Consider the following 26,782-nt stretch of genomic DNA (forward strand, 5'->3'; position numbering starts at 1 on the left):
TTACTGATATACATTTCTGAAAGCAACATGTTATTCAGGAATTTGTTAACATCTGCAAATACCCAAGTTTATATGCCACCAATTCTCCATTTATTTATTTATGGTTATTTATTTGCTGCATTTATAACCCCCTCCATATTTCATCCTCACACCAGCTCTGTAATATCAGACAGAGAGATAGTGATTAGGGTAAAGTCATCCACTGAACTTTATGTCTGAGTAGAGATTTGAACTCTGGTCTCCCAGCTTCTAGCCCAACACTTTAAGCACTACACCAAACCATCTATAGAGCTATTGTTAATATCTCAGGCTGCAATTATTATGGCTGATGTTTGCACAATGGAGTCACATTCAAATAGAAGTTTATACATATGTAGCCCAAAACACATAGGCCTGATCTGTACAAATGTTGCCTCTCAAAATCAAGAAACAGCAATCAGGCTACTCTGTAGGCCAAGCTGGCTGTCAGCTTGGGCAGCTTTACAACATGATGAGAAAATGTATAGAAGAATGGGCTATCAATTGCTATTAGTCATTGCTATATATTATCTGCAGTATTAGAGGCAGCATATCTCCAAATACCAGTTGCTGCTTTTGGGCTTCCCATAGGCACCTGGTTGGCTACTGTGGGAACAGAATGCTGAATTAGATAGGACTTTGGTCTGATCCATCAGTCTTCTTGCATGGCAGGTGGCATGAACCTGATCTCCATAGTTAGAGACACACCTGCAGAAGGCATTAAGTGACATTGACAGGGCCTAACAATTAAGTGGAAATATATATGGTAAAATGCATTTTCAGAGGCTTTCCTTTAAATTGTCACTAAGGAGGTTGAAATGAGATCTGTAGTATGTAATACAGATTACAGCTTTTATATTTTGAGTGGGAGTTAAATCCCTGTTTGCATTGCCAACGGTTGTGAAGACAGCATGAAAAATGAGTTGTGATTGTTTTTGAAACTGATCCTGCCAGTAGGAGCATTAAATGTCTGCCAAGATCAGTTCAGTTCAATTTCTAACTGTGCCTCTCTCAACAGGAAAGTTATTAAGAAGGGAACTTTTTTTTACTGATGCAAGCAAACAAGACTGGAAAGGGGGAGGGAGCCTAACAGTGAAGCATGCTGATAATCATGTTATTATCAGATTATTATGCTACTAATACTTCTGAATAACCATATCTGCACTCCTTCCCCACCTCTACATGAAAACACCTGCAGCATACATGGGATCAACAGCTATAGGGAAGGGAGGAAAATGGGACAATTCCTTTGTTAAATGGTGTACAAATCCCCCTCTGTGGATCCAGAGACAAGTGGTGGAGTTGCTATCAGTTCTAAACTATTTCAGTCAACTGTCCATGCTGCAAACAGCAACAACATCAGTAAGCCACTAGTTACGTAGTGGTTAGTGTGTTGGACTAGGCCCTGGGCTCAAATCCCCACTGGGTAATGAAAATCACAGGGAACCGTGGGCCAGTCACTATCTATCAGTCTAACCTACACTCACATGGTTGTTGTGAAGACTGAATGGGAAGGAGAACCATGTATGCCACCTTGATATTTATGGTATTTATGGTGGTATTTATATAAAACAGATAAATTGTTGTGTGTGTGTGGTGTTTGCTAAACTCAATGATGAAAAAGAAGAACAAATGGGAAGACAGAACAGAGAGCCTGAAGAACAAGAGGAGGGGGAATTAAATACATTTGACACAAGAAACAAGGAATGGAGTAACAGAGCTACTGACTATGGTGAAAAGAGAAAACACATGCAAAAGAGGGAGATTAATAGGTTTCAGAGAAAGAAAAGTGAGTGCCATGATTTCCAGTGAAACATGATTAACTGAAAATGATTTTTTTTAAAAAAACGCTGTATATTTTAACAAAAAAGCTTTATTGTAATTAAATGTAGCAATACAGCTCTCTTCAATTAATAAAATATGCTAATGAACCTCAGAGGTTGAGTTATATACTTCTGTTGTAGATTACTATATACATTAATTCAAATTTTAACAGGGCCCAAATGACCTGGCTAATGATCTGAGAGAACTTGCTAGAATGTAGTGAAGAGATAAAAAAATAAACATTTTCCACATTACCTATTAACACATTTAGTGACTTACAACATCAGCAAAGTAAGAATAAGATAAGAATACAAAACATGGCCAACTATAAACCCAGTCAGCACAGATTTATAGAGCAGCAGCACAAAGCTCCAGTCACCCCTGTCCAAATGCCTTCTGGAAGAGTCAACAACAATCAGCAGCAGCAGCAGCACCACCACCACCACCACCACCACCGTAATATCAACAATAGAGGCAAGGCAAACCCTAAACATTGCAATTAGAGTCCGTATCATAAAGTCCATGGCTGAGTTTGCATTTGCAGCAGCCAAATATCAGAAATTCATCTGGCTGCAGATATTTGAGAATTGTAGATGTCTTGATTTCTTTTAAATTCCATGATTTTCCATGCTCCTGTTTTATTTTATTTTATGCTCTTACATACACTCAGTTGCATTTTTGTGTCTGAAGGACACATATTTTCTGATTGTTTTAGCCTGATAATATTGCTACAAACCAGAATATATTGAAATGTATCTCTTAAACTTGTAGAATAATATTTTACCCATCCCTACAGTGATCCCTCAACCTGAAATTCCTGTAAATTTCTTACCAGTTGTAGCAAGTGCATAAACCACCTCTAGTGAACCGTTGCTCTGACTTTTTCTTTCTCCAAACATCCCTTTAAATCATGTTATTGTAATTTCTTCTGTCAGGGAAAGTAAGGGGCACATTTTGTAAGAAGCAAAACTGTTTGCTGTTATTGCTGAAGCCGTTTGACCACATTTCCTTTTTTAAGATAAAAACTGTTTCCTTTCCATTTCTAAGCCTATTTTTGGTTTGCAGCTGTCATATGACTCACCATGCCAATTTAATCCTTCAAAATAAAGTAGCTATCAAATAAAGTTACCTGAACACACATCCAAATCACTATAAGCCATTGCCCAACAGTTGCTGCCAAAATGAGGTAGTATGTATGTCTCAAAAATAACTAGCCAATGAAAATGCGTTTTATCATGGTAAAAACAACTTTGTACAAAGTTGTTTTAACAATTCATTCTTCATCGGCTACATCTGAGGACACTCTTGCAAATATGCTGGTAGGTGCTTAATTCTGTTAATCAATGTAGACACCTTAATATCTAACTTCCTAAGGAATTGAGATGAGCTTAACTCCACCTAAATCTCCCATTGTATGGATTGCAGATAATTTACAATAAAAAGAGTGATTACAAAATTCAAAAGAAGGAAAATAAATGGTACTTAATGATGATGAGATTTAATTAATGGCATTGGCAATAGTATTTACTCATGATTATGATCATAAACAGATCTAAATTAGAAAGAAGCTTTGATTAGAATTTTTTCAAATCAAACTCTCTCCCCCTCCCCGCACAATTGTTTAGCAAGTCAATTTAGGAAGAATTTGAGGAAATCCTCATAAAGAATGATGAACACCTTATCTCATCAAGGATATATGTTACAACTGGAAATATCAATGTGGTAAGGAACAAGCAAATGTGTACATGATAACACTGGCACAAGATAGCAGTGTTACCACTGAAGTGTTTTCAGGAAGACAACTGAATCATTTCTAAGTCAGATTGTATGTAGTTCACCAGTTACCACCCATCAGTTAGTGAGTCAGCATACTAACAGTCACCACACAGAAACAGAAAGCCAAGAACATACCACTGCACTGAAATTTGTTTTAAATCATATTCCCAGCAAACATGCCCATCAGGCATTCTTGTAGAAGGCACTCACATGTGAGTCACTACCCAGTTCTCATCACATGCAACTTTCCCTATTCATAAGCACATAGTGAACTGCCTATCTGCTTGTAAAGCAGTAATAAAGCTTCAGTGTTGATCCCACCTGCCCCTGAATCATACCAGTACCGGATACTCAAATGATGTAGTTTTACTAAACGTCACCCATACCAGAGGTATTATAGGAAGCCAGTGTGGTGTAGTGGTTAGTGTGATGCACTAGGACTTGGGTATCGGGGTTCAAATCCCCACTCAATCATGAAGTTCACCTTGGGGCAGTCACAGCATCTGAACCTACCTCACAGGGTTGCTGTAGGCATTAACTGAGGGGGAGGGGTGAACCATGTATTCCTTTGAGAAAAACGCAACAAACACTGTATTTTTCGCTCCATAAGACGCACCTTTTCCCTCCTTAAAAGTAAGGAAGAAATTTCTGTGCGTCTTATGGAGCAAATGCATGGTCCCTGGAGCCGAATTGCCCAAGGGGGAAAAGCAGATCATGCTTTTAAAAAAGGAAGAAGAAGAAGAAGAAGAAGAAGAAGAAGAAGAAGAAGAAGAAGAAGAAGAAGAAGAAGAAGAAGAAGAAGGAGCTAAAGGCTAACAAGAGGGAAAGAGGAAGCCGCTCAACAGCTGATTGCAAGAGGTCTGGGAGGGAGATAAGGGACTTCCGCCCCTCCCCTTGCCCAGGCCTCCATTGTTGAATGTTTTGCAGAGGGAGGTTGTTTGTTTTCCCCAGCAACATGTGACTGGCTGATTGGATTATCTGGCTGATATCAGATATCAGAAGCTGCAGAACTGTGAGTTGAACAGGATTTTTTCCCTTTGCAAAGTAAACTCAACAACTTTGAGCTGATCCTTTAAAAATGGGGTGATTCCTCTTTGAAAAAGAACCTGCACAACTGTGAACTGATCCCCCCAAAAACGGGGCTTTTCCCCTTTCCTCCTCAGAAAACTAAGTGCGTCTTGTGGTCAGGTGCGTCTTATGGAGTGAAAAATACGGTAAGCTCTTCTGCCTACCTGCTTAAGAAAGCTGGAGGAGCCAGCCAGATGGATATGTGAGTCGCCAACCTGGCATCCAGAGATCCCCACATGGTCGCTACTGGACCCACACCAGTTGCAGTCACTGGGGCTGGCTATTGCCATGTTACGCTGCTGTTGAAAAGTATTAAACTGGTTGCCAGTTAGCTGCCAGGCTAAGTTCAAGGTATCAATTCTGTTTACAAAGCCCTATATGGTTTGAGATTAGAATACAGTGGTATCTTGGGTTACAGAAACTTCGTGTTACGCTTTTTCAGGTTGTGTACCGTGGGAAACCCGGAAGTACCGGAAAGGGTTATTTCCGGGTTTTGCCGCTTGTGCATGCACAGAAGTGCCAAATCGCATCACGCGTGCAGACGCGGCACTGCAGGATAGGAATGCTGCAGGTTGCAGACGTGCCTCCATCACAGATTACGTCTACAACCCGAGGTTCCACTGTACATAAAATTTAGTCTCATTGATATACTCAATCAATCACTATGCTCTGCAGGAAAGGACATCCTGAAGATATATTATCAGGAGGACCATTCTGCATGATATAAGAATTGGAAACCCTTCCCATTGAATATTGGACAGGCATAATCTCTGTTGTTTTTTGGAGCCTCCTGAAGACCTACCTCTTTCAACAGGCCTTTTAAATAGAGATTTTAATACTCCCTTATTCATCACGTAACCATTTTAGATACTTCATAATAAATTTATGCATAGATAATTTATAAACATGTCAAGTGAACCAATGAGTGATTATTTATTGAATTTCTATCCTGCCCATCACCCCAAAGTTTCCACACACACACACACACACACACACACACACACACACAGGCAATAAAACAATTAAAGCATATTAACTACAGCTCCAATACAGAAACAGACTGGGAACTATATCTGTCAACAAGTGTGGCATTTGCCCACTCATTATGGAGATGTCGTACTGGGGGAGAGATAGGGTTAATAGGCTGACCAATAAGAAAGCCCAGGAGCGGAGCCTAACTGTGTTTAAGGCTCAACACAGGGGTTTTGGCAGTTAGTTCGGTTGGTTTCTTGTGGGTGGGGGGCATAGGAGTCAGAGTGAGTTAGAGACAGAGGGGAGACAGAGAAAGTGAATCGGATTACAGTGTTTCAAAGTATTTAAAACTTGTTTGCATCCACAATAAACTGGAATCTTTGTTAATATGTTTCAACCTGACTGAGTCTGAATATATTACCGGGGAAACCTGGTTGGTGGCAGTGGAAGAGATAAGCCGTGGTGGTGCAGGGTCAATAGTCTGTGGAACGACTGGCGGCTCTGTGCGAACGCCACAACAAGTTTACAATATAATAATATACTTCATAATACTTTATAGAATATAAGAAGTGATATACAACTAAGTCCTACTCAGCAGATCGGCTGAAATTAATGAATGTAATTTACTTAAGTCCATTGATATTAATGTATCTACTCTAAGCATGAGTAATACTGGATATCCCCCAAGGTCCCCCAAGCATATTACACTTTGAAAGGACTAGGGTATATTTTATCCACAGTAGAGAAGAAAAATTCATTACCTATCTTAATTCATCAATAGTGACCCAACTATTAGACTGAAAGGGTAGCTTTAGTTTATAGAGTAACTCCACTTTGCAGCCATGGGGGGTGGGGAATCTCAGCTAAAATAAGAGCATTTAGTATAAATGAATTTCATTGTTTTAACATACTGATGAGTTTGAGACATTAGCCTTTGGGGGCAACAGACCACTTTCTCAGGAAGGAAGCAAACAATGAATCTGAACATAGTAGCATGTAAGGAACTGGCATGTATTTCAAGGACAGTTGTATTAGAAGCTTATTAGGGGCTAGGTAAGGAAATGAAGTTAACACCCTGATTTTAAAAGTAATTTCCACTCTGAATTTTCTTGCCAGAGGCCACTAAATCACGATTCCCTTTTAAAGGATTATTAGAAGATTACAACAAATCCTTTCTAATTATAAGCCCAATTCTCTACTTGGCTACACAATAGCAGAACATAAGATCATTTCCCATAATATCAGCAGAGACACAAGGAGACACTCACCCCCTAATTCAAATACTTGGAACATTTTCTAGTGCCAGGACCTTGGGTAAATCATAATCCTCCTAAACTCTGTCACAAGTTTGTTGAAAAATAAACAGTCCCATCAATGCCACCCTAAGCCCTTGGGAGATGGTATTTAAGAACCTAAAAAGAGCCTACTAGATCAAGCTAATGATCCATCCACCCGTCTTCTCATGGTGGCCAACCATATGCCTATAGGAAGCCAGTAAGCATGACATGAGCACAAGAGAACTCTTCCCTTCCTGTGGTTTTCAGCAACTGTTATTCAGAAGCTTACTGCTTCTGACTCTGGAGCAAGGACATAGGCTTTATGGCTACTAGCCACTGATAGCTTGATCCTCCATAAATTTGTCTAATATTTTAACTGCCAAAACTGCCTCCTTCACTGCATCAAATAGTACTTTCTTTTGTGTGTCCTGAATGTTCAGCTTCATTGGATTTCCATAAATTTTAGTACAGAGAGGGAGAAAACACTTTTCTTTATCCACTTTCTCCATATAAATAAATGTACAGTACAATCACATCTTGTGCGCAATTTGCTTGCACAATTTTCAGCCTTGCATAGTTGAAATCCCATAAATTGCATGCAAACTGGAGAGCTTAAAAGCTCATTTTGTGTCAGGTTTTCCCAACATGGAAAAAGCTTTTAAACTCTCAGACTTGCTTACTGGCCTCTGGGAGTCTGGGATATTCTCAAGTGGGCTCTGGGCTGCTCTCTCGGGAACTTGAAATGTCCCATGAGATCTTGGCCTTCCAGATGTTTTTGGCCTAAAACTCCCATGATCCCCAACCAACAGGACCAGTGGTCAGGGATGGTGGGAATTGTAGTCTCAAAACATCTGGAGGGCCAAGGTTGAGGAAGCCTGTAAGAACATCCCAGAGCTCAGTAAATAAGGCTTGGCAAAGATTGTTACATGGGGACAGTTCCAAGGGATTGTTCAGATATACACATTTTTGCATATACACGCCATTCCTGGAATATTACCTGCATGCAAGAAATGATAGTACTGTACACTTCTATACCATCACTGCTTACTCACCTTTTCTCTAACTTAAAAAGCCCCCTATTCTGTAACCTTTCCTTACAAGGGAGTCCCTCTGTTCTCTTGATAATTTTTATTGCCCTTTTTGGAACACTTACCAACTCTACAATATCCTTTTTGAGGTGTGCTGACCAAAACTGTACACAGTATTCCAAATCCAATCACACCATACATTTGTAAAATGTCATTTCCCCACCCCTACCCCAATTCAGTTCCTAATGATCCCTTGCATGGTATTTTCCTTGTTCACAGCTGCTGCATGCTGGGTCAACATGCTCATTGCAGCATCTTTTACAACTCCAAGGTTTAATTCCTGGTCAGACCCCATGAATACATATGTCAAATTAAGATTCTTTTGCCTACATGCACTATTTACACTTGTTTACATTGAATTGCATTTGCCATTTTACAGTCTATTCACTCAGTTTGGAGAAGTCTTCTGGAGGTTTTTTTTTACACTCTTAATGACCCTGAACAATTCAGTACCATCAACAACTGTTGCCAGCTTCCTGCTTACCCCTAATTGTAGATCATTTACCAAACAAGTTAAAAAGCAGAACTTCCTATACTGATCCTTGAGGGACACTACTTTCTTCGTCCCTTTGTTGGGAGAATTGTCCATTTATTCCAACTCTCTGTTGTAGTACTGTACTAAATAGGCTGGGTGGTGTTTTTAATTCTTCACAAATAAGGAAGTTTGTATGTATTAAAAACTGAAGACATTTCTACAATAGAGAAAAGCATTCCTTTATTTTGTTTGAATTTTTTAATTGAAGTATCAAATTAACAGGAAAAATACTTCCAAAGCGTAACTATATGATCAAACATGTTGATTACTGGATGGTCAGTTGGTGGCTGATGTTAAGCTAGAGAAAATGTGTTGTTAATACTGTTTTTCAAAATGATGAATTTTATTATTTAATAAGTTGGCAGTTGGTAAATTTGACAGAACTGAAGCTTCTTGAAATAATTATAATTGTTTTATGTTGAGATACATTATAATGAAGTATCATTACTGGAAAAGTACCCTAATGTGTGAAGCCAAACATTTCCATGTTTAATTTATACTATTAGATGAAGCATGCTGCCATACTGCAGTCAGCACAGAGAAGTTACAAAAAGGAAAAGGAAAAAGCCAAATAGATGTATCCAGTGCTTTTTTCTGGGGGGACAGGGACACAGGGGTATGCATAACCCTAACCATTTTGTGAATCTAAGTTTGGCCTCATTGAGGGGCAGTATTTCAATATGAGTAGGAAAATGAAAGTACCTAGAAAAAAAATGCTGCGTGTATATCTTGTTCTTTTCACCAGCTAGACAAAAGGAACTCAAAACCCTCCAACATCATGATTTACAACTATAAGAAATACACCCGACTGTATGTATAACACTGACAGAGGCAGCCAGAAGGGATTGAAGGGATTTGTAATGTTGTGTTGACCACTATAACAAATGCTTTCAATATAGAAATGAGCAAGGAAATGCATTTGATTTTTCAGTCTGTAAAAGTGGTGTAACATAGAATTGTAATTAAAACCTATTAAAATTGCTTTCTCTAATCTATAAATAAATGAAGTAGCGTAACTCAGTGAGGTAGGTAGGAAGAATGAATGAATAGAAGTCTGCAGATGAATTGCAATGTTTTCCCTGAAGCACTTATTCATGGCAAGACCACCATGATTGCCAGCTGGCATTCTGCCATACATCTGGACAACAAACCACGCAGGAATAGCCAATGTTCTACACAGCTCTGGAATAATGTCACTCAAGAGGAGACATTTTGACTACTAAGAATGGAAGATTAAGTAGGTTTTCTCTAGTGAAGAGACAGCAAAGGGATTCCTTGAAGGAAAACACTATTGTTACAGCATCTTTTCTTAAAAAGAAAAGATAAACAGTTTCAGAACATCGTGTTCCTTCAAGCAGAAATCATTTTACCACCAAGCACACAGCAGTCTCCCAATGAGCACCCACTTGCCAGCTTATCAAGAAAAAAATGGATTTAGGGCACATATGTAAAGTGAAATTGCCAAGAGTAACATCAAACTCCATTTCCTTTCCTAGATTTTCCACAGTTCAGCTTTCCAAAGACTGTTGCCACATATCTATTTGGATTTATAGATTTTCTCTCATGCTGAATAACAGCAATCATGAGGAGATAGGCTATCTCCTGTTCCCAAAGAGTTAATATTCATTCTCATAGGGGGAAATGGAGGGGAAGCTAGGGAAAACACAGGGCCTTTGAAATACTGAATGAGGTGTTGAAAGTATCCCCCACCCAATAGCAAACCATGGCAATATTTTTAAAGCAATAGAACTAGTGGGGTATTTCTACTTCTGGTGGAATTAATTACATAGTAATTTACATACAAGAGGATAACTGAAAAAAAGATTGAAGGACTGAGTGAGAAGATAGGAGGATGTTTTCTTGCCTTATTCATGCTTTGGTACTTGTACATTTAATGAAGCCATAGCTGAAAGTTTCCAGAACCTCATCATAATAGTTATAAAGTGCAAGTCTACAGAGAGCTAAAAGGAATAGCGTAATTATATAACACACAACTTCACCCTCCCAAGGCAGCATGCCTGCATCTTCTTGTACAAATACATCAACTATTAACTCGGGAAGCCAAAGAGTTAAGAGTCTGAATTGTATTGACAAGTAGGTTGGAACTGCTGGAACTCTGTGCATGTCTTGAAACTGTGTGAGAGAATTTGCTTTGCTCTGATTGTGTCATTGTGGTGAATCAGGGAAAGTTCCTATTGTGTGAGTTAGTGCTGGTTTAAGGACATGCCTGCCACAAGGAGGAGACTGCAATTGCCCTAATTAATTCCGGAATCTAGTGCCATATCTAATGCACGCAACACCTATAATTTAGCCATTAATCAAATCATCTCCAGAGAATGACTAGAGCCAGCTGGCAAGCACATCTTGGCTTAATTAGATCCAACTACTCTGTTTTTGCATTTCCTGAAAAGTACAAGTATGTCCCTCTTGGAGCAAGATCACCTTACGGGAATTAATTTTGAGAGGGTGAAATGTACCTGTGACTTGGCTTTAGCCCCGTATCATGACACATAATGGACATGACTCAGAATGACCCATAAGATTTGCAAAAAGCTTTTTCATATTCAGGGGAAGGTTATATGATACATTTTCCTTGTAACTGGGTGGGCATGGCACCCCCTGCATATTCAGCTCTTTGGAATCAGTCCTAAAGGCTGCTCAATGCCACTCTTTTTCAGACATGCTATAACTCAGGCCCTGGAGCTAAATGTGGCCCTCCAGGATTCTCTATTTGGCCATTGGGAGACTCCATAGGATACACTCGCCTCCCAAAGGCCACACTCTCCTTGACTGCTTTTGTATAGCTTGAATGTGTTACTGAACTGTGATAATGCCTCTTGCTTTTCCGGAAGGAGAATGCAAGCGGGTATGCGTTCTTTTTCTTCTTAACCTTAGCTAGATCGCTTCCTTGCCTCATTTCCCACATTCCTTGCCCCTGCTTTGTTGAATGTTCTTCGAAGCTGCCCCAATGCCATTTCCCAATGTTGAAGAATACGTTAAACACAGGCACTTTGAAGTAATGATATACATCCAGAAAATTGGATAGCAGAATATTTTTATCTACTAAAATTGCATTCACTTGTAGGCTTTTTACAATAAGTTTGTATCAAAACCCAAGGCAAGACCTTAGTCTGAAAGCAGTGCTTCAAGAATCACAAAAAATAAAAGTTTTAGGAAAGGAGGCCAGAAGCAATAAAATGCATTCTCTAGAAATCTTCATGTCCTCCTTATGTCAAAGTTTGCTTGTATAGTGGTACCTTGGTTCTTGAACAGAATACATTCCAGGAGTCCATTCAAATCCTGAAACCATTCGAAAACTGGGAAAACGGGAGCTGATTTGTTTGGGAGCCAAGGCGTTTGAGATCCAAGGTACGACTGTACTGGCCATTGTGTTATTGGTTATTCCACAAGCTCAGCTGCCTGTTTGTCCTTTAGGCTATATGCATTCAATTGTGGGCTGGGGATGATGATGAATAACACACACTGTACAAACAAGAGAGTACTACTAGGAACAAAACTGAATTGAACCGCCTTACCACCATGAGTGAAATGAAGTAGGAGTTAAAGTTCAAATCTCTCACTTCCTTTCTCAAGGACTTATCACTTATATCCTCACATAATTGCCAGATCTATCAGTTTTAGTATTTCAGGATACAAACCACAATACCTCTTCATACCAAAACTTGCACAACCAGTAGTATGGGTGTGTCACAGAAAATACGGGTACCTTTGCTTCCAGGACTGTTCTCTGCTCATTTTGGGGAAGCCTGATATAAAAGATACATAGCCTGTACCAGTCCAACAGCCATGTAGAGAGCCAGGAGCCATAAATATTCATATAGAGACAAGGATGTATGAAAGAGCAGACATACTGGATCAGAACACTGCCCCATCTAGTTCAGCCTCCAACAATAAGCTTCTGATGCTTCAGTACTTTTATTTATCCAACTATATACTCAGACAATAACTATATATTAAATAATATTCAAGTCTCTCTCTCTCTCTCTCTCTCTCTCTCTCTCTCTGAAGTTGAAATCTGCCAGTTTGCAACAGAAGGCAAACATTCTTTTAATCCTTAGTGATGAAATGTGCAGGACTTCCTCCCCAATACATTTTGCTATTATTTAAATGCTTTGCTTCCCTCAAAATTCCTCTGATGTGGAAAGCCCTATAAAGGTAAAGGGACACCTGACCATTAGGTCCAGTCGTGACCGACTCTGGGGTTGCGCGCTCATCTCGCATTATTGGCCGAGGGAGCCAGCGTATAGCTTCCAGGTCATGTGGCCAGCATGACAAAGCCGCTTCTGGCAAACCAGAGCAGCACATGGAAATGCCATTTACCTTCCCGCTGTAGCGGTTCCTATTTATCTACTTGCATTTTTGACGTGCTTTCGAACTGCTAGGTTGGCAGGAGCTGGGACCAAGCAACGGGAGCTCACCCCGTCACAGGGATTCGAACCGCCGACCTTCTGATCAGCAAGCCCTAGGCTCAGTGGTTTAACCACAGCGCCACCTGGGCCCTATAGTCACTATTTAAACTTCATTTTAGGCAAAACTTGGAGGAAACTCATTTATCTTATTTCAAAGATTTTTAGGCTGCCCTGTATAAACATGATCAGGGCAATGCACAGAATTAAAATATATGTCACCATGTCATCATTAAGACCAAGCTGAAACAAAACAGCACAGTAAAGCTCAGGACAAAAAAAGTTTGAACCAGCAATAGAAAAAAAATCACTTGTAAATCTATTCAGCTATTGATATAGAACTTGTATTGCCTCTTGACATATGAAGAATGAACAAAATAGATGTACAATGGCATTAAAGTATGAGGGCGATTCATGTTTGTAGAGTGTATTTTCTGTGCATTCCTTGCATTTCTAAACTTTTCTTTCAAAAAAGATAGTAAAAAATTACTTAATGCCACCCAGCATTAAGTATATTTTTTTATTCGTAGCCATGCCTGTTCATGGCTGGCTTTGGTAATTCAAAAGGATAATTCAAAAGGATTCCTGGATTCAGTTATCTTTTATTTGCTATCTCTAATCTACAGCAGCACACCAGCAACAGACAATATAACAAAGACATAACAAAGACATAACAAAGCCTGGAAAAGAAGGAAGTTTTTCAAAGATTTTAGCAAAAAAAAAAAGTTGAATAGATTTCTTCATATTTGAACCATTTTATGTTCCTGTCTCTTTTTTCTTTTCTTTTCCTGTTCTTCTGAAGGCGGCAGCCATTGTGCATTAAGCCACACCCCTGTTGGCAATCATTTTGTGACTAGTGTTCTTGGCACTTCCTCAAAATTCCAAATGTGTCCCAGACCCAAAAAGTTTGGCAACCACTGTTGTACAGTAACTAATGGAAAATATATTCAAACACATCTACCTTTTAAATTTAGTTTTCCTACCCCAAAATTCTAAAAAGCATGGTACAATGTTGCTGTTTTTCCTTGTGAGGTAGACTAGGATGAGAAGAACTTGCCCAAGGATATCTACACAACAACTCCATGTTGTGTAGATTTTATCTAGAATAATGTGACCATACCAAACTCTTCAATATGCCAGCATGTCACAATTGCAGACAAAACCAAACAGACAATTCAGTATCTATTTTTAGAGTTATAAAAATGCACACAAAACTTCAACTTTCCATTGTCTGTGATGCCTAAGTTTTACTGTGCTCTTTGAAGGGCTGATTCATACATTTTTCTTCACATATAGGTGTACAAAAAACTAAAGATGAGAAGGCCTGGGAAACCCCGCAGGGAAAAAAAAATCCAGTTTCTTTTTGGACTTTTACATCTCTAGAAAAAGAGTACAGAACAAGAATACCTTTATTTATTTATTTTTTAATGCTTACCTATTCCAAAAACATCTTACGCATGATGGTGTGGGTTTTTTTTGTACACACTTTCCTACATTTGTGTTAGGAAAATGCCATATGTTAGGTGGCCTTAGAATATCAATTAAAAATTGTGAAACACATTTGAATACTATTAGAAAACATGAAAACTATTAGAAAGCAGTAGCAATATTTTATTCTATTCTTTATGCTAAATGTTCTCCCCTTCCTGAGATCCTGGGAGTACTGCAAAGTCCATTTAGGAGCCACTAAGCTCTTGCCACATTTACACAACATGTATGGTAATAGTACATATCATACACTTTTTGCATGGTTTTAAAGAAGCAATAGGCAACTGGCCACCATAAAAATAAAGGAATATCAATGTGTATTATTACAAGTTCATTTTATATCATAAACCTCTAGCTCACATTTTAAAGCCACTGTGATATATACCTGTATAACCACGATCCATACTTTTTGACCTTACCTTGCCTCCCTCTCTTTCAAAGTCAACGTACTCTCGGGTTGGTGTCTGCCGTTGCTCCCCTTGCCAGCTGGCCGGAAAAAACTGGAGAGACAGATTGGTTCCTGTGGCCACAAAAGCCTTTTAGAAAAATCAATACAAACAGGATCAGGGAGCAAGACATTACATAAATTATGCAGGCAGAAATTTATTTTTACATCAGTTTATGTCTTTAAAGCTGAGCAGCACTGAGAATGCTCAAAGTAAAAAACATGCACTCATCATTTTTCTTAAATATTAAGTTACAAAAATCTGATTTCATTTTGACAACATTTGCCATTGGCTGTCTCAGATATAAGATACAACACATAATCAATACTTTACTTTCTGAAAATTCTACACTGGTTTACAAGTCTGACTAAGTGGTTTGAATGTTTTAAGGGGTGCTTATATTTTAAGTGCAACTTATAAGTAAAAAGCCTTAACTCTGCACAGTTTTATAATGGGGAAAACTCAATGTGAAGCAAAGCTTTGTGAATTCTCATTTGAAAAGAAAATGTATCTCAAGCTGTCTCCATCCCCAGCAACAAATGAACACACACAAGATTAATGTACACCATACAAACTCACTAGAGGAAGTACAGCAGTAGGATGGGAAATGAATGTAGATATTGAAAGTAACATTTTGATTCAAATGTTGCAGCTGCAGATAAGCAGCCAAGAGCATTTCTTAATGTTTTGTTAGAAGCCAGTCTTTATAGGCAGACACTGTCTTTTTTTAAACTAAACTGTTTTGAATAACACAACTAAATCAATTCCTAATTTTGAATGTACTTCTCACTGATTTTTTTTAAATAAAAAATAGTAAAGGTAAAGGGACCCCTGACCATTAGGTCCAGTCGTGACCGACTCTGGGGTTGCACGCTCATCTCGCATTATTGGCCGAGGGAGCCGGCGTATAGCTTCCAGGTCATGTGGCCAGCAAGACTAAGCCGCTTCTGACAAACCAGAGCAGCACATGGAAACGCTGTTTACCTTCCCGCTGTAGCGGTTCCTATTTATCTACTTGCATTTTGACGTGCATTCGATCTGCTAGGTTGGCAGGAGCTGGGACCAAGCAACGGGAGCTCACCCCGTCACAGGGATTCGAACCGCTGACCTTCTGATCAGCAAGCCCTAGGCTCAGTGGTTTAACCACAGCGCCACCTTACACATTCACTATTTTGGTTTTTAGAAGAGATTACTATTTTGTTTCATCATCATCTACTTTCCTAATGTGGTGACCCGATAAAAGAACCACCAATGCCTAAAGAATTGACTGCTATAATAATTCAAAGTTCACATTTAAATAGCCATTCTTTAATTATTTCAGCATTCATTAAATACTGAACACCTTTCAAATTCATGGCTATGGATCCCAGCCAATAAAGACTGTTATAGGAAGGTAGTAAAAAAATCTGCAATTCTTCCTAAGATTCAGCTATAGTTAACAGGGATAGAAAATAGAAATGTTATTAATGTAATGATAAAATTTTCAAGTTATGTCTCAAGTTAATAAAATGACAGTCACCAGAAATATTCTATCCTACACCAAGTCAATAATTTCAGGTCAAATAATGCCTCGTTATATGGTCCACAACAAAGAGGGAATAGGTGAAATAGCTACTATACCATCAAATCAAGACCTACATATCAGGCATCTAATTTCAAAAAAGTTTCAAAATCAATATTAGGAAGAGCACAGAGTAGAACTCTTTAGAAGCATTCTAATATACAGTAAAATCTCTGCCAGGATAGGTGGGCACAGATTTCAATGCTAAAAGGTAGTCACGCTCCTGATCTCCAGTTTGTTAAACTTAACCCCTCTAATAGCAAATTCAAAAGATTGAATCTCTGCACCAGGGGACATAAAAGATGCTGAGGTGGGTGTGCTAGGTAGTCTGTGTGAATCTATCAGTTAATTCAATGGCTGAGGGTGACTGAACCATGCAGTGTTTAAGGGGTGTGTGAGAGAGAAATAGAAGGAGTTCTGCCCTTTTGAGCGCCTGTATCCTAAAGGTGACCATTAAAGCTGGGGGAAATGCATGCCACATTGTTTTAAAAAGCATCCATCTCCGTGATATTCACCCCCAAACCTATGATAAAGCACTTGGTCTCTGGGCTGGCAATAAGCTATGAATGCCTTATTACTATACTGTATAGTACAGTGAAGGAAAGTTTCAAGAAGGTAAGAAAAAAAAGGAGGGGCTCTGCAAACTCACAACATCACATGGCTCCTCTTTGCTGGAGCCTTGAACCGAAGCATTCTTTTTTATGACTGAGGATATACTGCAACATTTTGATGCAAGTCCGCACTTGTAAGATTAAATATTTGAATTTAGTGTTTCAACACAAGGATATATAGTATCATTTCATTCAAGTACAGAAAATGACAATCTTACTGTAACTTCAATCAGGTTCATAAGCTATTTATTATTTAGATTAAATATTGAGCTATGCTTCAGAATCGGAACACACCCAATAATCTACATAGATTGCCAAATGAGGCACCTGTGTTGCAAGCTTGGAGCCTGCAAGGATTCTCAAGGTTCTTGAGAACATGGACAAACATGGCATGAAAGTATTTAATAGCGTATATACTATTTGATACAATTATCTTATATAATACAAATGAGCTGTATTGTAAATATATTGGTATTTTAAATGCCAAGAATGTCACATTAGAATCACTATGAATGAGATATTGAATAAATTGCTAATAAGTAAAATTTTGCCAAATATTGTGTGTATGTTTATCCCTAAAACAACAAAATTGTAATTAAAATATTAGCCTAAGACAAGACTGTCAAACAGCATCTACCCATAAAATCTAATTAAAAAACTAGTTGCTGCCTTAGGTCTCTGTGGAAGCTTCGAATAGACGTATCATGCATGAGCTTGACTGATGACAATGGCAGAATTTGCTCAAGAGTAGGTCACAGTTGTTATTATTTAATAATGATGGTGACCACTCCTAATTAATGCAACACTCTTTGGTCCATCAGCTATCATCTTTAGTACTTCCACGAAATAATGCTCAGGGCCTATTCTTGACACTATAAAGTCTTAGCTTTTTATGCAATCATTTGCAGGTCATCGAACTGAATATTGTTCGATATACTGATTTTTTACTGAGATTATTATACTCATATTTAATTTATTTAACTTGTGTTGCCCACACCGAGACCTTTGGATTAAATACGGTATAAGAATACACTTTTAAATAAATATGACTATCATGAGAACCAATGAGCAATTGTACATTGTTACTAGGTATCCTATATAATAAAGTCCAAGTGTCTCTGCGTCCAGTCCCTGTGTCCCTGGGTTTGCGCTACTGCACATGTGCCCCACGGACACAGGGATTGGACGCAGAGACTGGACGCACACACACACACGCTCTCCCCACCCCACCCCCCTGAACAGTGTTGAGAGGACATAATGGAAGGCACCATTGGGAATTCCCCCCTCAAGAAAAAGTAAAGAAAGGTGGAGTTATGAGAAGGGGGGGTAGTGTCCGAAGAGGAAAGGAGACAAAATTGTGACGGAAATTGGCGACGGTTTGGGGAGGGGGGGAGAGTCCGACTCTGAGGGGAAGGGGAAGGTGCCCCATGTCGGACCTCCTGCCTGCCTCCTTCCCTCCCTTGCCCTCCCGCCCTTCAAGCTCTGGCCGCCACTCCCCGCTCGACTGGAGGGAAGCGCAGCCGCAACTTTCCCCTCTCACACTGCTTCTTTTTCCCTTAGCTCGCGCAGGCAGCGCGTCCCGGAGAAGCCCCACTTGCTTCTCTCTCTCACTCGCACACACACAAACCGCCCGCCACCACAGCAAACCACCCAGGGGGAGCCTGGGGCCCTCGACGCACATCCCCGCCAGTGGAGGCGGCAACGGAGGGGACGCCTGCGCAGTCCCAGGGCTTCCCCTCCGTTCCCTCCCGGCTAGCGCCCGTTTACTTAACAGGCTGAATGACCCTAGTTATGAATATTGTTAGAGCAGATTATAAAACTAATCTACTGTATAATTTATATTAGCTATCATAAGAAGAATTTTATGTGGCTTTGGGGATATGTTATAAAAATAAGTGAGTTTCATTTTGATGTAATGCAGCCTTCTGCAACCTGGTACCCTCCATATTTTTTTGAACTACATCACCCTTCACCCCGACTACTGCCCATAATGATTGGAGTTGACTTGAGTTGTAGTTCAAAATATCTGAATGGTACCAGGTTACAGAAGGCTGATTCAAATGAACTTTAGGGATATCATAAAATATAAAGCTTCCTGCTTATGGTGAGAGGTAATTTTAATGTACAGCAAACCTAGGAATGTTAACTATTTGCTTTTGCAGAGTCTGATATATATTTTTTTAAAATGGAACTCCTTGCAAAATTTAACATGCTTGACCAACAATGTAGTATTCAAGAGCAAAATATGTTTGTTTTTTTGCTTGTTATTATGTTATCTATTTTTTGTGTTTTTATATTGTAATCCACCCTGTGGTTCCTGGATGAAGGGTGGTTTAGAAATTTAATTAATTGTTAAGTCTGAATGAGTGTCAAGCATTTTCTACTTGTTATTTTGACCATTAAAATAATGTAACGGCTATATTTGGACATCACAATAAACCAGATGTTACTATAATAATGGTTTATTGTGACAGGAACAAGTGTACATAAGCCTCTGATTTGCACACTCCACCTTTCCCAATTCTCTTCCAACGCAGTCAAAAGGAGATCAGCTTTTACTTTCATTTTTTGGTTATACACAGTTTATCATCTTGTCTAAAACCCTAAACTAAGATTTGGTATGAAGTCGGTTTGGTTCTAACAAACTGTAGTTTAGACTAACCACAGTTTGTTGAGTGTGGACAAAATGGTGACTTGCAGTTAATCAAAATGGAAATAAATGCTTCCTCCTTGCAACTACCGGTACACCAGAGGCACTAAGAGGAGGGGAAGTGCATGATCTTGCCTAGGCTCATCCCCATCACAAGAAGAAATGGTTTATTGCGACATCCAAACACAGTCAATGTGAGAACTAAAAAGACAGGCAACGTGCTCAGGACAAAAATCAGAGGATTCAGATCAATGCAATTTCTCTCTAAGGCAACTATCTACTTTTTTTGTTACAACAGATGGGGCTCATAAGAACCAGCTGCAATGGGAATGTTTCTGTCAAACTGAAAAGAAAAATCATACTTCTGTTTGAACAGTAGCACTGCACAAGCTAGGATAATTGTGACCATTTATGAACTTAAAATCATAGGTCCACAGCAGCAGACCCAGTAGCCACAAGTGCTAAAGGGTATGCTGTCTTACAACACATGTACTTATTGCCTATCATATTCCAGCCTTCAAACATGGAACTTTCTCTACCAGTTTCATTACACATAATAACAATGCACATGAAGACAATGGTGGATACAAAAATGTCATATTTTAAGTGCCATAATTCAAGAAAGTGAACATTGTACAAAATCAGCCAGTACTGGGTAGTGAGCACACAGGTCTCATTGAAGAAAAACCAGTAAGTAAAAACTAAAATGGGGAGGGGGGGGGAGAGAAAAAAGAAAGTAGTAAAGTAAAAGTAAGTTCTAGGCAGTTTTAATGCATCAAAATTCCACAGATTGACTTACATCACAGTGCAATGATATAAGCAAGCAACCTACTCCCTTGTATAACACAGTTCTAAAACATGAAGAATTAGCTTTTACTACAACCAAGCTCACAGAAGGAATATTTTTAGCTGTAAAACCTAATACAAAATACAACTAAATTGGTAAATATGATTGTTGCTGTTTTCCACCATCATAAAGCTTTTTGTATTTAGCTGCATGCTAAATACTGATAGACAAGAGTTCTCTCTTAACAGCTCTTAGTACTCATGCACAGAAGTACTTAAATGTTCCTGCTGACATAGCCATTACTGAATGTATATAAATGTAGAGTATGAAACCTTATTTAGTTTAAGCACACAAAATATTCTATTTCTATGTACTTTTTACACTAATTCCTACTTTATTAAAATTAGATTATAAGTCTGCAGGTACAGAATTCTCTTTTTCAAAATTTATTGGACAGCACCTAGTAATTTGAGGCATTTTATAACTAAAAACAATTGATAAACCTACAATTTAAAGAAATCAGGAAGTCTAGTCAAGTTTATTTTCACCTTGAGCAGTAAGAATCACCCTCAAACAGCAGGATGAAAGCCTTTCTGAAATGGAATGACCAACGGTCTTGAAAGTGCCAGGGACAATGACCATATGTGAACAAATAACATTTTACAGTCTAGATCTAGGCTTTAGCTATCTAGTCTGTACTTCCCAAATTCCCATACATTTGTGAAGACAGCAGAAAAAAAGGGATTCCCCTCCCCCCTCTGTAAGTCCTAGCAGCTCAGACCACTTATTTCATTCTGGCTTGCTAGCATAAGAAAATTAGATCTAAACACCATGCAGTTTATGCTTGTTAAGGTGAGACTAGCTCCAAGATGACCAGAGCGGAGGCATGGAAGACACATAAGTAAACTTTACCAATGTATAGGACCCATGCATATATACTTACTATCTCAGACCGTCCATCTCGGCACGCATTCTGAAACCTGGCCTGTCTTTCTTCATGTGGTCTGTCCCTGAAGCCAGTGTATTTAATCTGCAATAAACACAAGCCAAATCAAAACCTGAATCCTGCCTTCTCTACAATACCAGGAAAGAGATAAGGGCAAGCCTACACAGATACAAATTGAATACAGTATTCTACTTCCAGAGAGGCAGAGAAGAGGGTGCTGTCCTCCGCAAGAAATACTTCTGTACACAATTCAACTTTAGACATTATTTTAAAAGCCACACTATGATCCCCAGGTTTTTATTTGCCCACCTTTGAATAAAAGTGGTAAGAGCAAAATATTCATAGACAATGAAATGGAAAAGGACAAGCAAGGAAATGTTATTGGGGAGAGAGATGCCAACATTGTCCATGCAGCAAGCGAAAAATGACACAAAGGCTCTTCTAAAAATTCAGTACTTGGGATAGAATGTATTGGCCATTAAATATGTAAGTTCAACATCTCCACAGAAAGGACAGAAGGCACAAAGAGGACAGCTGACTCGACAACACCACAAACATGTGTGTAAAGAATGCCCATGGTGGACAGGCACTAAAATTTTCACAATTAGTTTGCATCTGAAAAGGAAAGAAAAACAAAACTGCAGTGATGCACTTCCAAACACTTTAACAAGATTACAATAATTAGTAGAGCTGCACTCAGATCCTGCAACTTCTTTGTGCAACTGCATATTATATATAAGAAAACAATGCAAATGCAGATATAAAGAATTCTCATGATGCATAGATTCAGCCGCAAATGGAAAGCAAGACAAAAGAGAATGCACAATCCAGCACAGAATTTACCATTCAGTTTTGGGGCAGAAAGAAGGAAAAGAGAAAATACAGCAGCAGAAATTAAAAGGTTTGTATGTGTGAACTACTCCAGCCTAGAAACTGGAAGCTGAACTTCTAGTTTTAATGGCATTAGTAGCATCTGATGCAATAAATGCCAGATACGGGCACTATGAGCACATAATGAGAAAGGGGAAATAAAGAGCTGCCAAATGTGCTCCAAATTCAGGAAGTCCCTCCACCGCTGCATATGGAACATGTTCACAAGATCCCATGCTAATGAGTATTGTATAAGTCAGTACAGGACCTCGCTCCAGTTTTCTCCTTTAAAATGTTAAAACGATATCCCTCTGAAATGAAAAAGGTCAGTATCCCCAACTAATTAGCACTGAGCACATTTGTTACAGAGAAACAAAAAGTCTGAAATATTTGAGTTAACCAATGTCCACTGCAACCATCCTATGCAAGGTTATTAATCTTTAGCCAAAATTAATCAGTCTGGAATAACTACTGTTTTGCCAGGTTCTACATGCATGTACCCATCAACACAAGGCTTATAATTTTATATTTTACCTAACATAAGCATACATTGTAAGGGACATAAAAGTACTACAGTATTTAACCACATATTTGTGTGAAAAGGTGATTAGGAACATAAAATTGCATGCGATCCAGGAACCCCCACCCCCCAAAAAAAATCTCTTCCTTGAACGAGTACAAAAGATATAGCATCCTATGGCAGCTGCGCAGACACAATCACAATATGAATTGTTAAACTCCTCCATGCCGATACCCACACCCCAGGGCCCTTGAACTCAAAACCAGGGCAACTGAACAGCAGTGGATTTCCTTTTCTTCTTTCACTACATGCTTTGGACAAATGTTCAAAATCACTTATGTGAAATAAGTTGCAACTACATTGTCACTATCTGATAAACTACACCAGTCTGTCCAAAGAACAACTTCCCATTCTTTTTCAGCACATACTGTTCTTATGTGTGGCTAGTAACCCATATTAGCAACAGAATTCAAGTCATTATTATCACCTAATCAATTACAAAGAACAAGCAACATATATAATACACTACACATTGTTAAGCGGGTGGGAGGAGAATATAGGTCACTTTTTCTTTCGGTGTGGAATACAGAGGATAAGAAGGGCCAGTCTGGGTGCCCCAGTGATGTTGGGGAGAGCAGACACAAACACACAGTAACTCCAATAAGGACTAGTATCTTTATTTGGTAGTAATCCCCATTCTGATGTATTGGCTGTATAGGAAGTCTCTGCCTTAACAGATATAGGACTGCATTTCCCTGCCTTCTGCTTACTTGGAAATAAGCACTCCCTCTCCCAGGCAACCTGAATAGGGTTCAACATCAACACACAATCTTGAAGCATGTGATCCTAGACCTCTCTAGGGTTGGGGCAGCATTCCTGCTACATACTCATCGGAAAACCCTAGTTGCTGTGGCGGGTTGCTCCAAAGTACTAGGGATAGATAGGTTTTGCTCAGTGATGGCTCTATCTTTGGAACTGCCTCCAAAAGGCAATACTGAAAAGGTGCTGCTGCTACTATAAAGAAGCCAATAAAAATAGTACTGTTACTTGGGTTGGGAGGCTGATGTTGTTTCTTTACAAAAGTAAAGCTGCTTTCATGTATTTTCTTCTCCCCCCCTCCCTTTCAATTCCTTTTCCTTTTGGATTGTTCATTTTAGATTATGAGCCTGAGGGCAGCGACTGTTCTATCACTGACATTTGTAAACTGCTCTGGGAGTATCTCCTCCTACTGAAAAGTGAGGTTTTTTATTTATTAAAAAACTGAATTAATTAAGTATAATTAAAGTACATATTAAGTCTTGTAAATCACCTTGTGATGGCAGCGTATCCTGAAAACTGGGCTTTTAAAAAAGAAAAAAGAAAAACACTTTAAAAGACACAATAATAATGCGTTGGGCTGCCTGGGGAGTGGCTTCTCTCCCCAAGGGTGCTTCCAAATGGGTACTTATTGTGGGAACAACGCTCACGCACGCAGGTTTTTCACAGCATCCACACGACGCCGTTGCCATCAAAATGTCACCTTTCTCCTCTTTCCATGGCCTGTAACTTCTCTTTAAAAAAGGAGTGGGTGGGTGCTTCTAGAGAGTGGTAACCATTGCAAAACGGGTCACTCAGTTATCAAAGAGGGGACCTTGGCAACAAGTTTTTTTCTTCGATTTATCAGATTCCGCCGCCCCCCTCCTTTGACGGATAAATCTGGATTAAGTGGGCAAGCCACGAGGAGCCCCCATCATCTCATAACTAACACCAAGTTTTGGGTTGGGTTTTTTTTTTGTTTTAAATTCTTTTCCGCGATATAGTATTAAACTCCCACCCACCGACCAACCCCGCGCCCCTCTCTGAGCGCAACTCCACAGCAGGACAGCAGAGCGCTGCCATCGCCGGCGCGAAGTTTCCTCCTTCCTCTCCTCCTCCGCCGCCTCCCTCCCTCCCTCCCTCTCCGGCGGAGAAGAAGCGGCGCCTGCCCGTCTCCTTCCTCCCGCTCCCTCCTCTCTCCTCTGCCGGCGGAGTCCGCCAGAGGCCGGCTGCCCGCTGGGCGCGGAGTCGCCCTCCGTCCCTCTCTCTCTCTCGGTCTCCCTGCTCCACTTCCGCCCCGCTCTCTCCCTCCCTCACCTCGCACTCTCGGCTCAGCTTCCTGAAGAACTCCTCGTTCTCGAACTTGCTGCGCTGGTCCGGGACGACCCGCGGCATCGTGTGGCCGAGCAGGAAGCGGCGAGCGGTCTCGGGAAGGAGTGAGCTCGGCGGCGGCGGCGGCAGTAGCAGCGAGAGCCGCCGCCGCGACTGACTGAAATGAAACCGTCCGCTTTTCCCTCAGCGGCGCTCGAGCCCCACCTCCGCCTTTCTTCGTTCACCTCAGGCGAAGCCGGCTTTTGTCGCCGTCGCTGAGGGGAGGAGGAGGAGGGCGCGGCGGCGGCACTACAACGAAGCCCAACTGCTTTTGTATATATACATATATATCTTGTGAGGGTCCCCCCCTTCTCTCTTTCCCCTCTTCAAGCCGCCGCTTCCGTCTTTCTTTCCCTCCCTCACACAACCCAGAAAGGGGTGGGTGGGAGAGAGAGGGAAGAGAGACTCGACGCGGGCGGGCGGGCGGCAAACGGTCGCGTCTCGCCCCGCTGAGGCGTCTCTGGAGCCACTGAGGGAGAAGGAGCGGCGTCTCTCTCTCTCCCTCCCTCCTCCCGGTTTCTCCTCGCAGCGCGCGCCGAGTGAGAGAGAGAGAGAGAGCAAGCAACTTCCCTCTCGCCCCTCCCCTCCCGGAGTACTCCGGCCAAACACCCTCAACCATTCACAACTAGGAGCGCGCGGCGTGGGATTCCCCCCCCCACTTCCAGACGGGGCTGGCCGAGCGCGCATGCGCCGCCTCCTCTTCCTGGGGTTTAGATGAGGGCGCGAGGGTCCCATCACCAGCACACGTGCGTACTGGTGCTCATCTCGGAGAAAGTAGGGCTTTTGGGGAGGAGGGAGTCCAGCGCCCCCTCCTCACTCATTCAGGAGAGAAGGGAGGAGGAGGGCTCCCTGCGCTAAATGCACCGTGGAGCTGGCGCGCTACATCGCGCCGTTGTTATAATTTGTTGTTGCTATATTGTTAGATTATTGGCTCCTTCGCTGGGAGGTTTTTAAGCAGAGGTTGAATGGCCATCGGTCAGGGGTTCTTGTTGAGCTGTGATTGCGGCATGGCAGGGGGTTGGACTGGATGACCCCTGGGGTGCCCTGCCAAACCTACAATGGCATGATTCTATGTTAATAACTTGTTTCTTATACCCCGCTTATACCGTACTACTATCGCGACTAGTTTTTATTATGGTTAATATAGTGCTAAGTAGAAATATGGAAGTTACTCCAAAGGTCATCTAGTCGAACGAACCCCATGCCAATGTAGGTGATGCATATTTGGCATCCGAGGCTGCAATCCAATCCCATTTAACTGGGAGCAAGCCCCATTGAGTAGACATGGTGAAACTGGAGATGTAGACTATGAAGACCACCATCACAAACTACCAAGTTGCGCCACTGTGTGCCTTCCTTCGCTGAGACGGGTGCCTTTTACTTCTTAGGAAGCATGTTTGGGATGGGTCTTCTGTAGCCCTAACAGCCAGCCGATGACTTTTTGCTCAGACGTGAGCCCTGCTAATTCCTCAGCCGCTTCAACACACGCAAATAAGTTGCGCGCGCCCTCGGCCTGATCCTGATATGCGTATTTGGTCAGAAGTCAGTTCCGCTAATTTCAGTGGAGCTTTTTCTTCGCCTGATTTTTGCAGCCAGGTGGGGCATTTGCTCCTGCATCTGGATCCGTCGCAAGCCTAATGCAAGCCACACTGGAGCGTGATCTTCGAATATGCAAACCGGGGGGAAAAACACCGTTCAGATCAATAAGTTTAGACGTGTGGGTGTAGCCAAGATTTATGTTAGGGGGCGGAA

General features: G+C 40.6%; 1 protein-coding gene across 7 annotated transcripts in view; it reads right to left on the bottom strand.

Moving 5' to 3' along the window:
- Nucleotides 1-25,564, bottom strand: part of CBFB (core-binding factor subunit beta) — a 51,041-nt gene extending 25,477 nt beyond the window's left edge. For 4 of the 7 annotated variants that reach the window (XM_035118369.3, XM_035118373.3, XM_035118368.3 and 1 more), the window contains exons 1-3: nt 24,977-25,564; nt 21,472-21,558; nt 14,893-15,009 (exon numbers count right to left, since the gene is read on the bottom strand). In XM_035118369.3, coding sequence (XP_034974260.1) covers nt 14,893-15,009; nt 21,472-21,558; nt 24,977-25,054 — 282 coding nt within the window. In that variant the 5' untranslated portion in view covers nt 25,055-25,564. Of the gene's footprint in view, nt 1-14,892; nt 15,010-21,471; nt 21,559-24,173; nt 24,205-24,334; nt 24,388-24,681; nt 24,785-24,976 lie in introns of those variants that run through there. The other 3 variants (XM_088672060.1, XM_088672061.1, XM_088672062.1) reach the window with 2 other exon arrangements.
- Nucleotides 25,565-26,782: the final 1,218 nt, after the last annotated feature.

The sequence above is a fragment of the Zootoca vivipara genome, chromosome 6, assembly GCF_965207765.1.
Source record: "Zootoca vivipara chromosome 6, rZooViv2.hap1.1, whole genome shotgun sequence".
Lineage (NCBI taxonomy): Eukaryota > Metazoa > Chordata > Lepidosauria > Squamata > Lacertidae > Zootoca > Zootoca vivipara.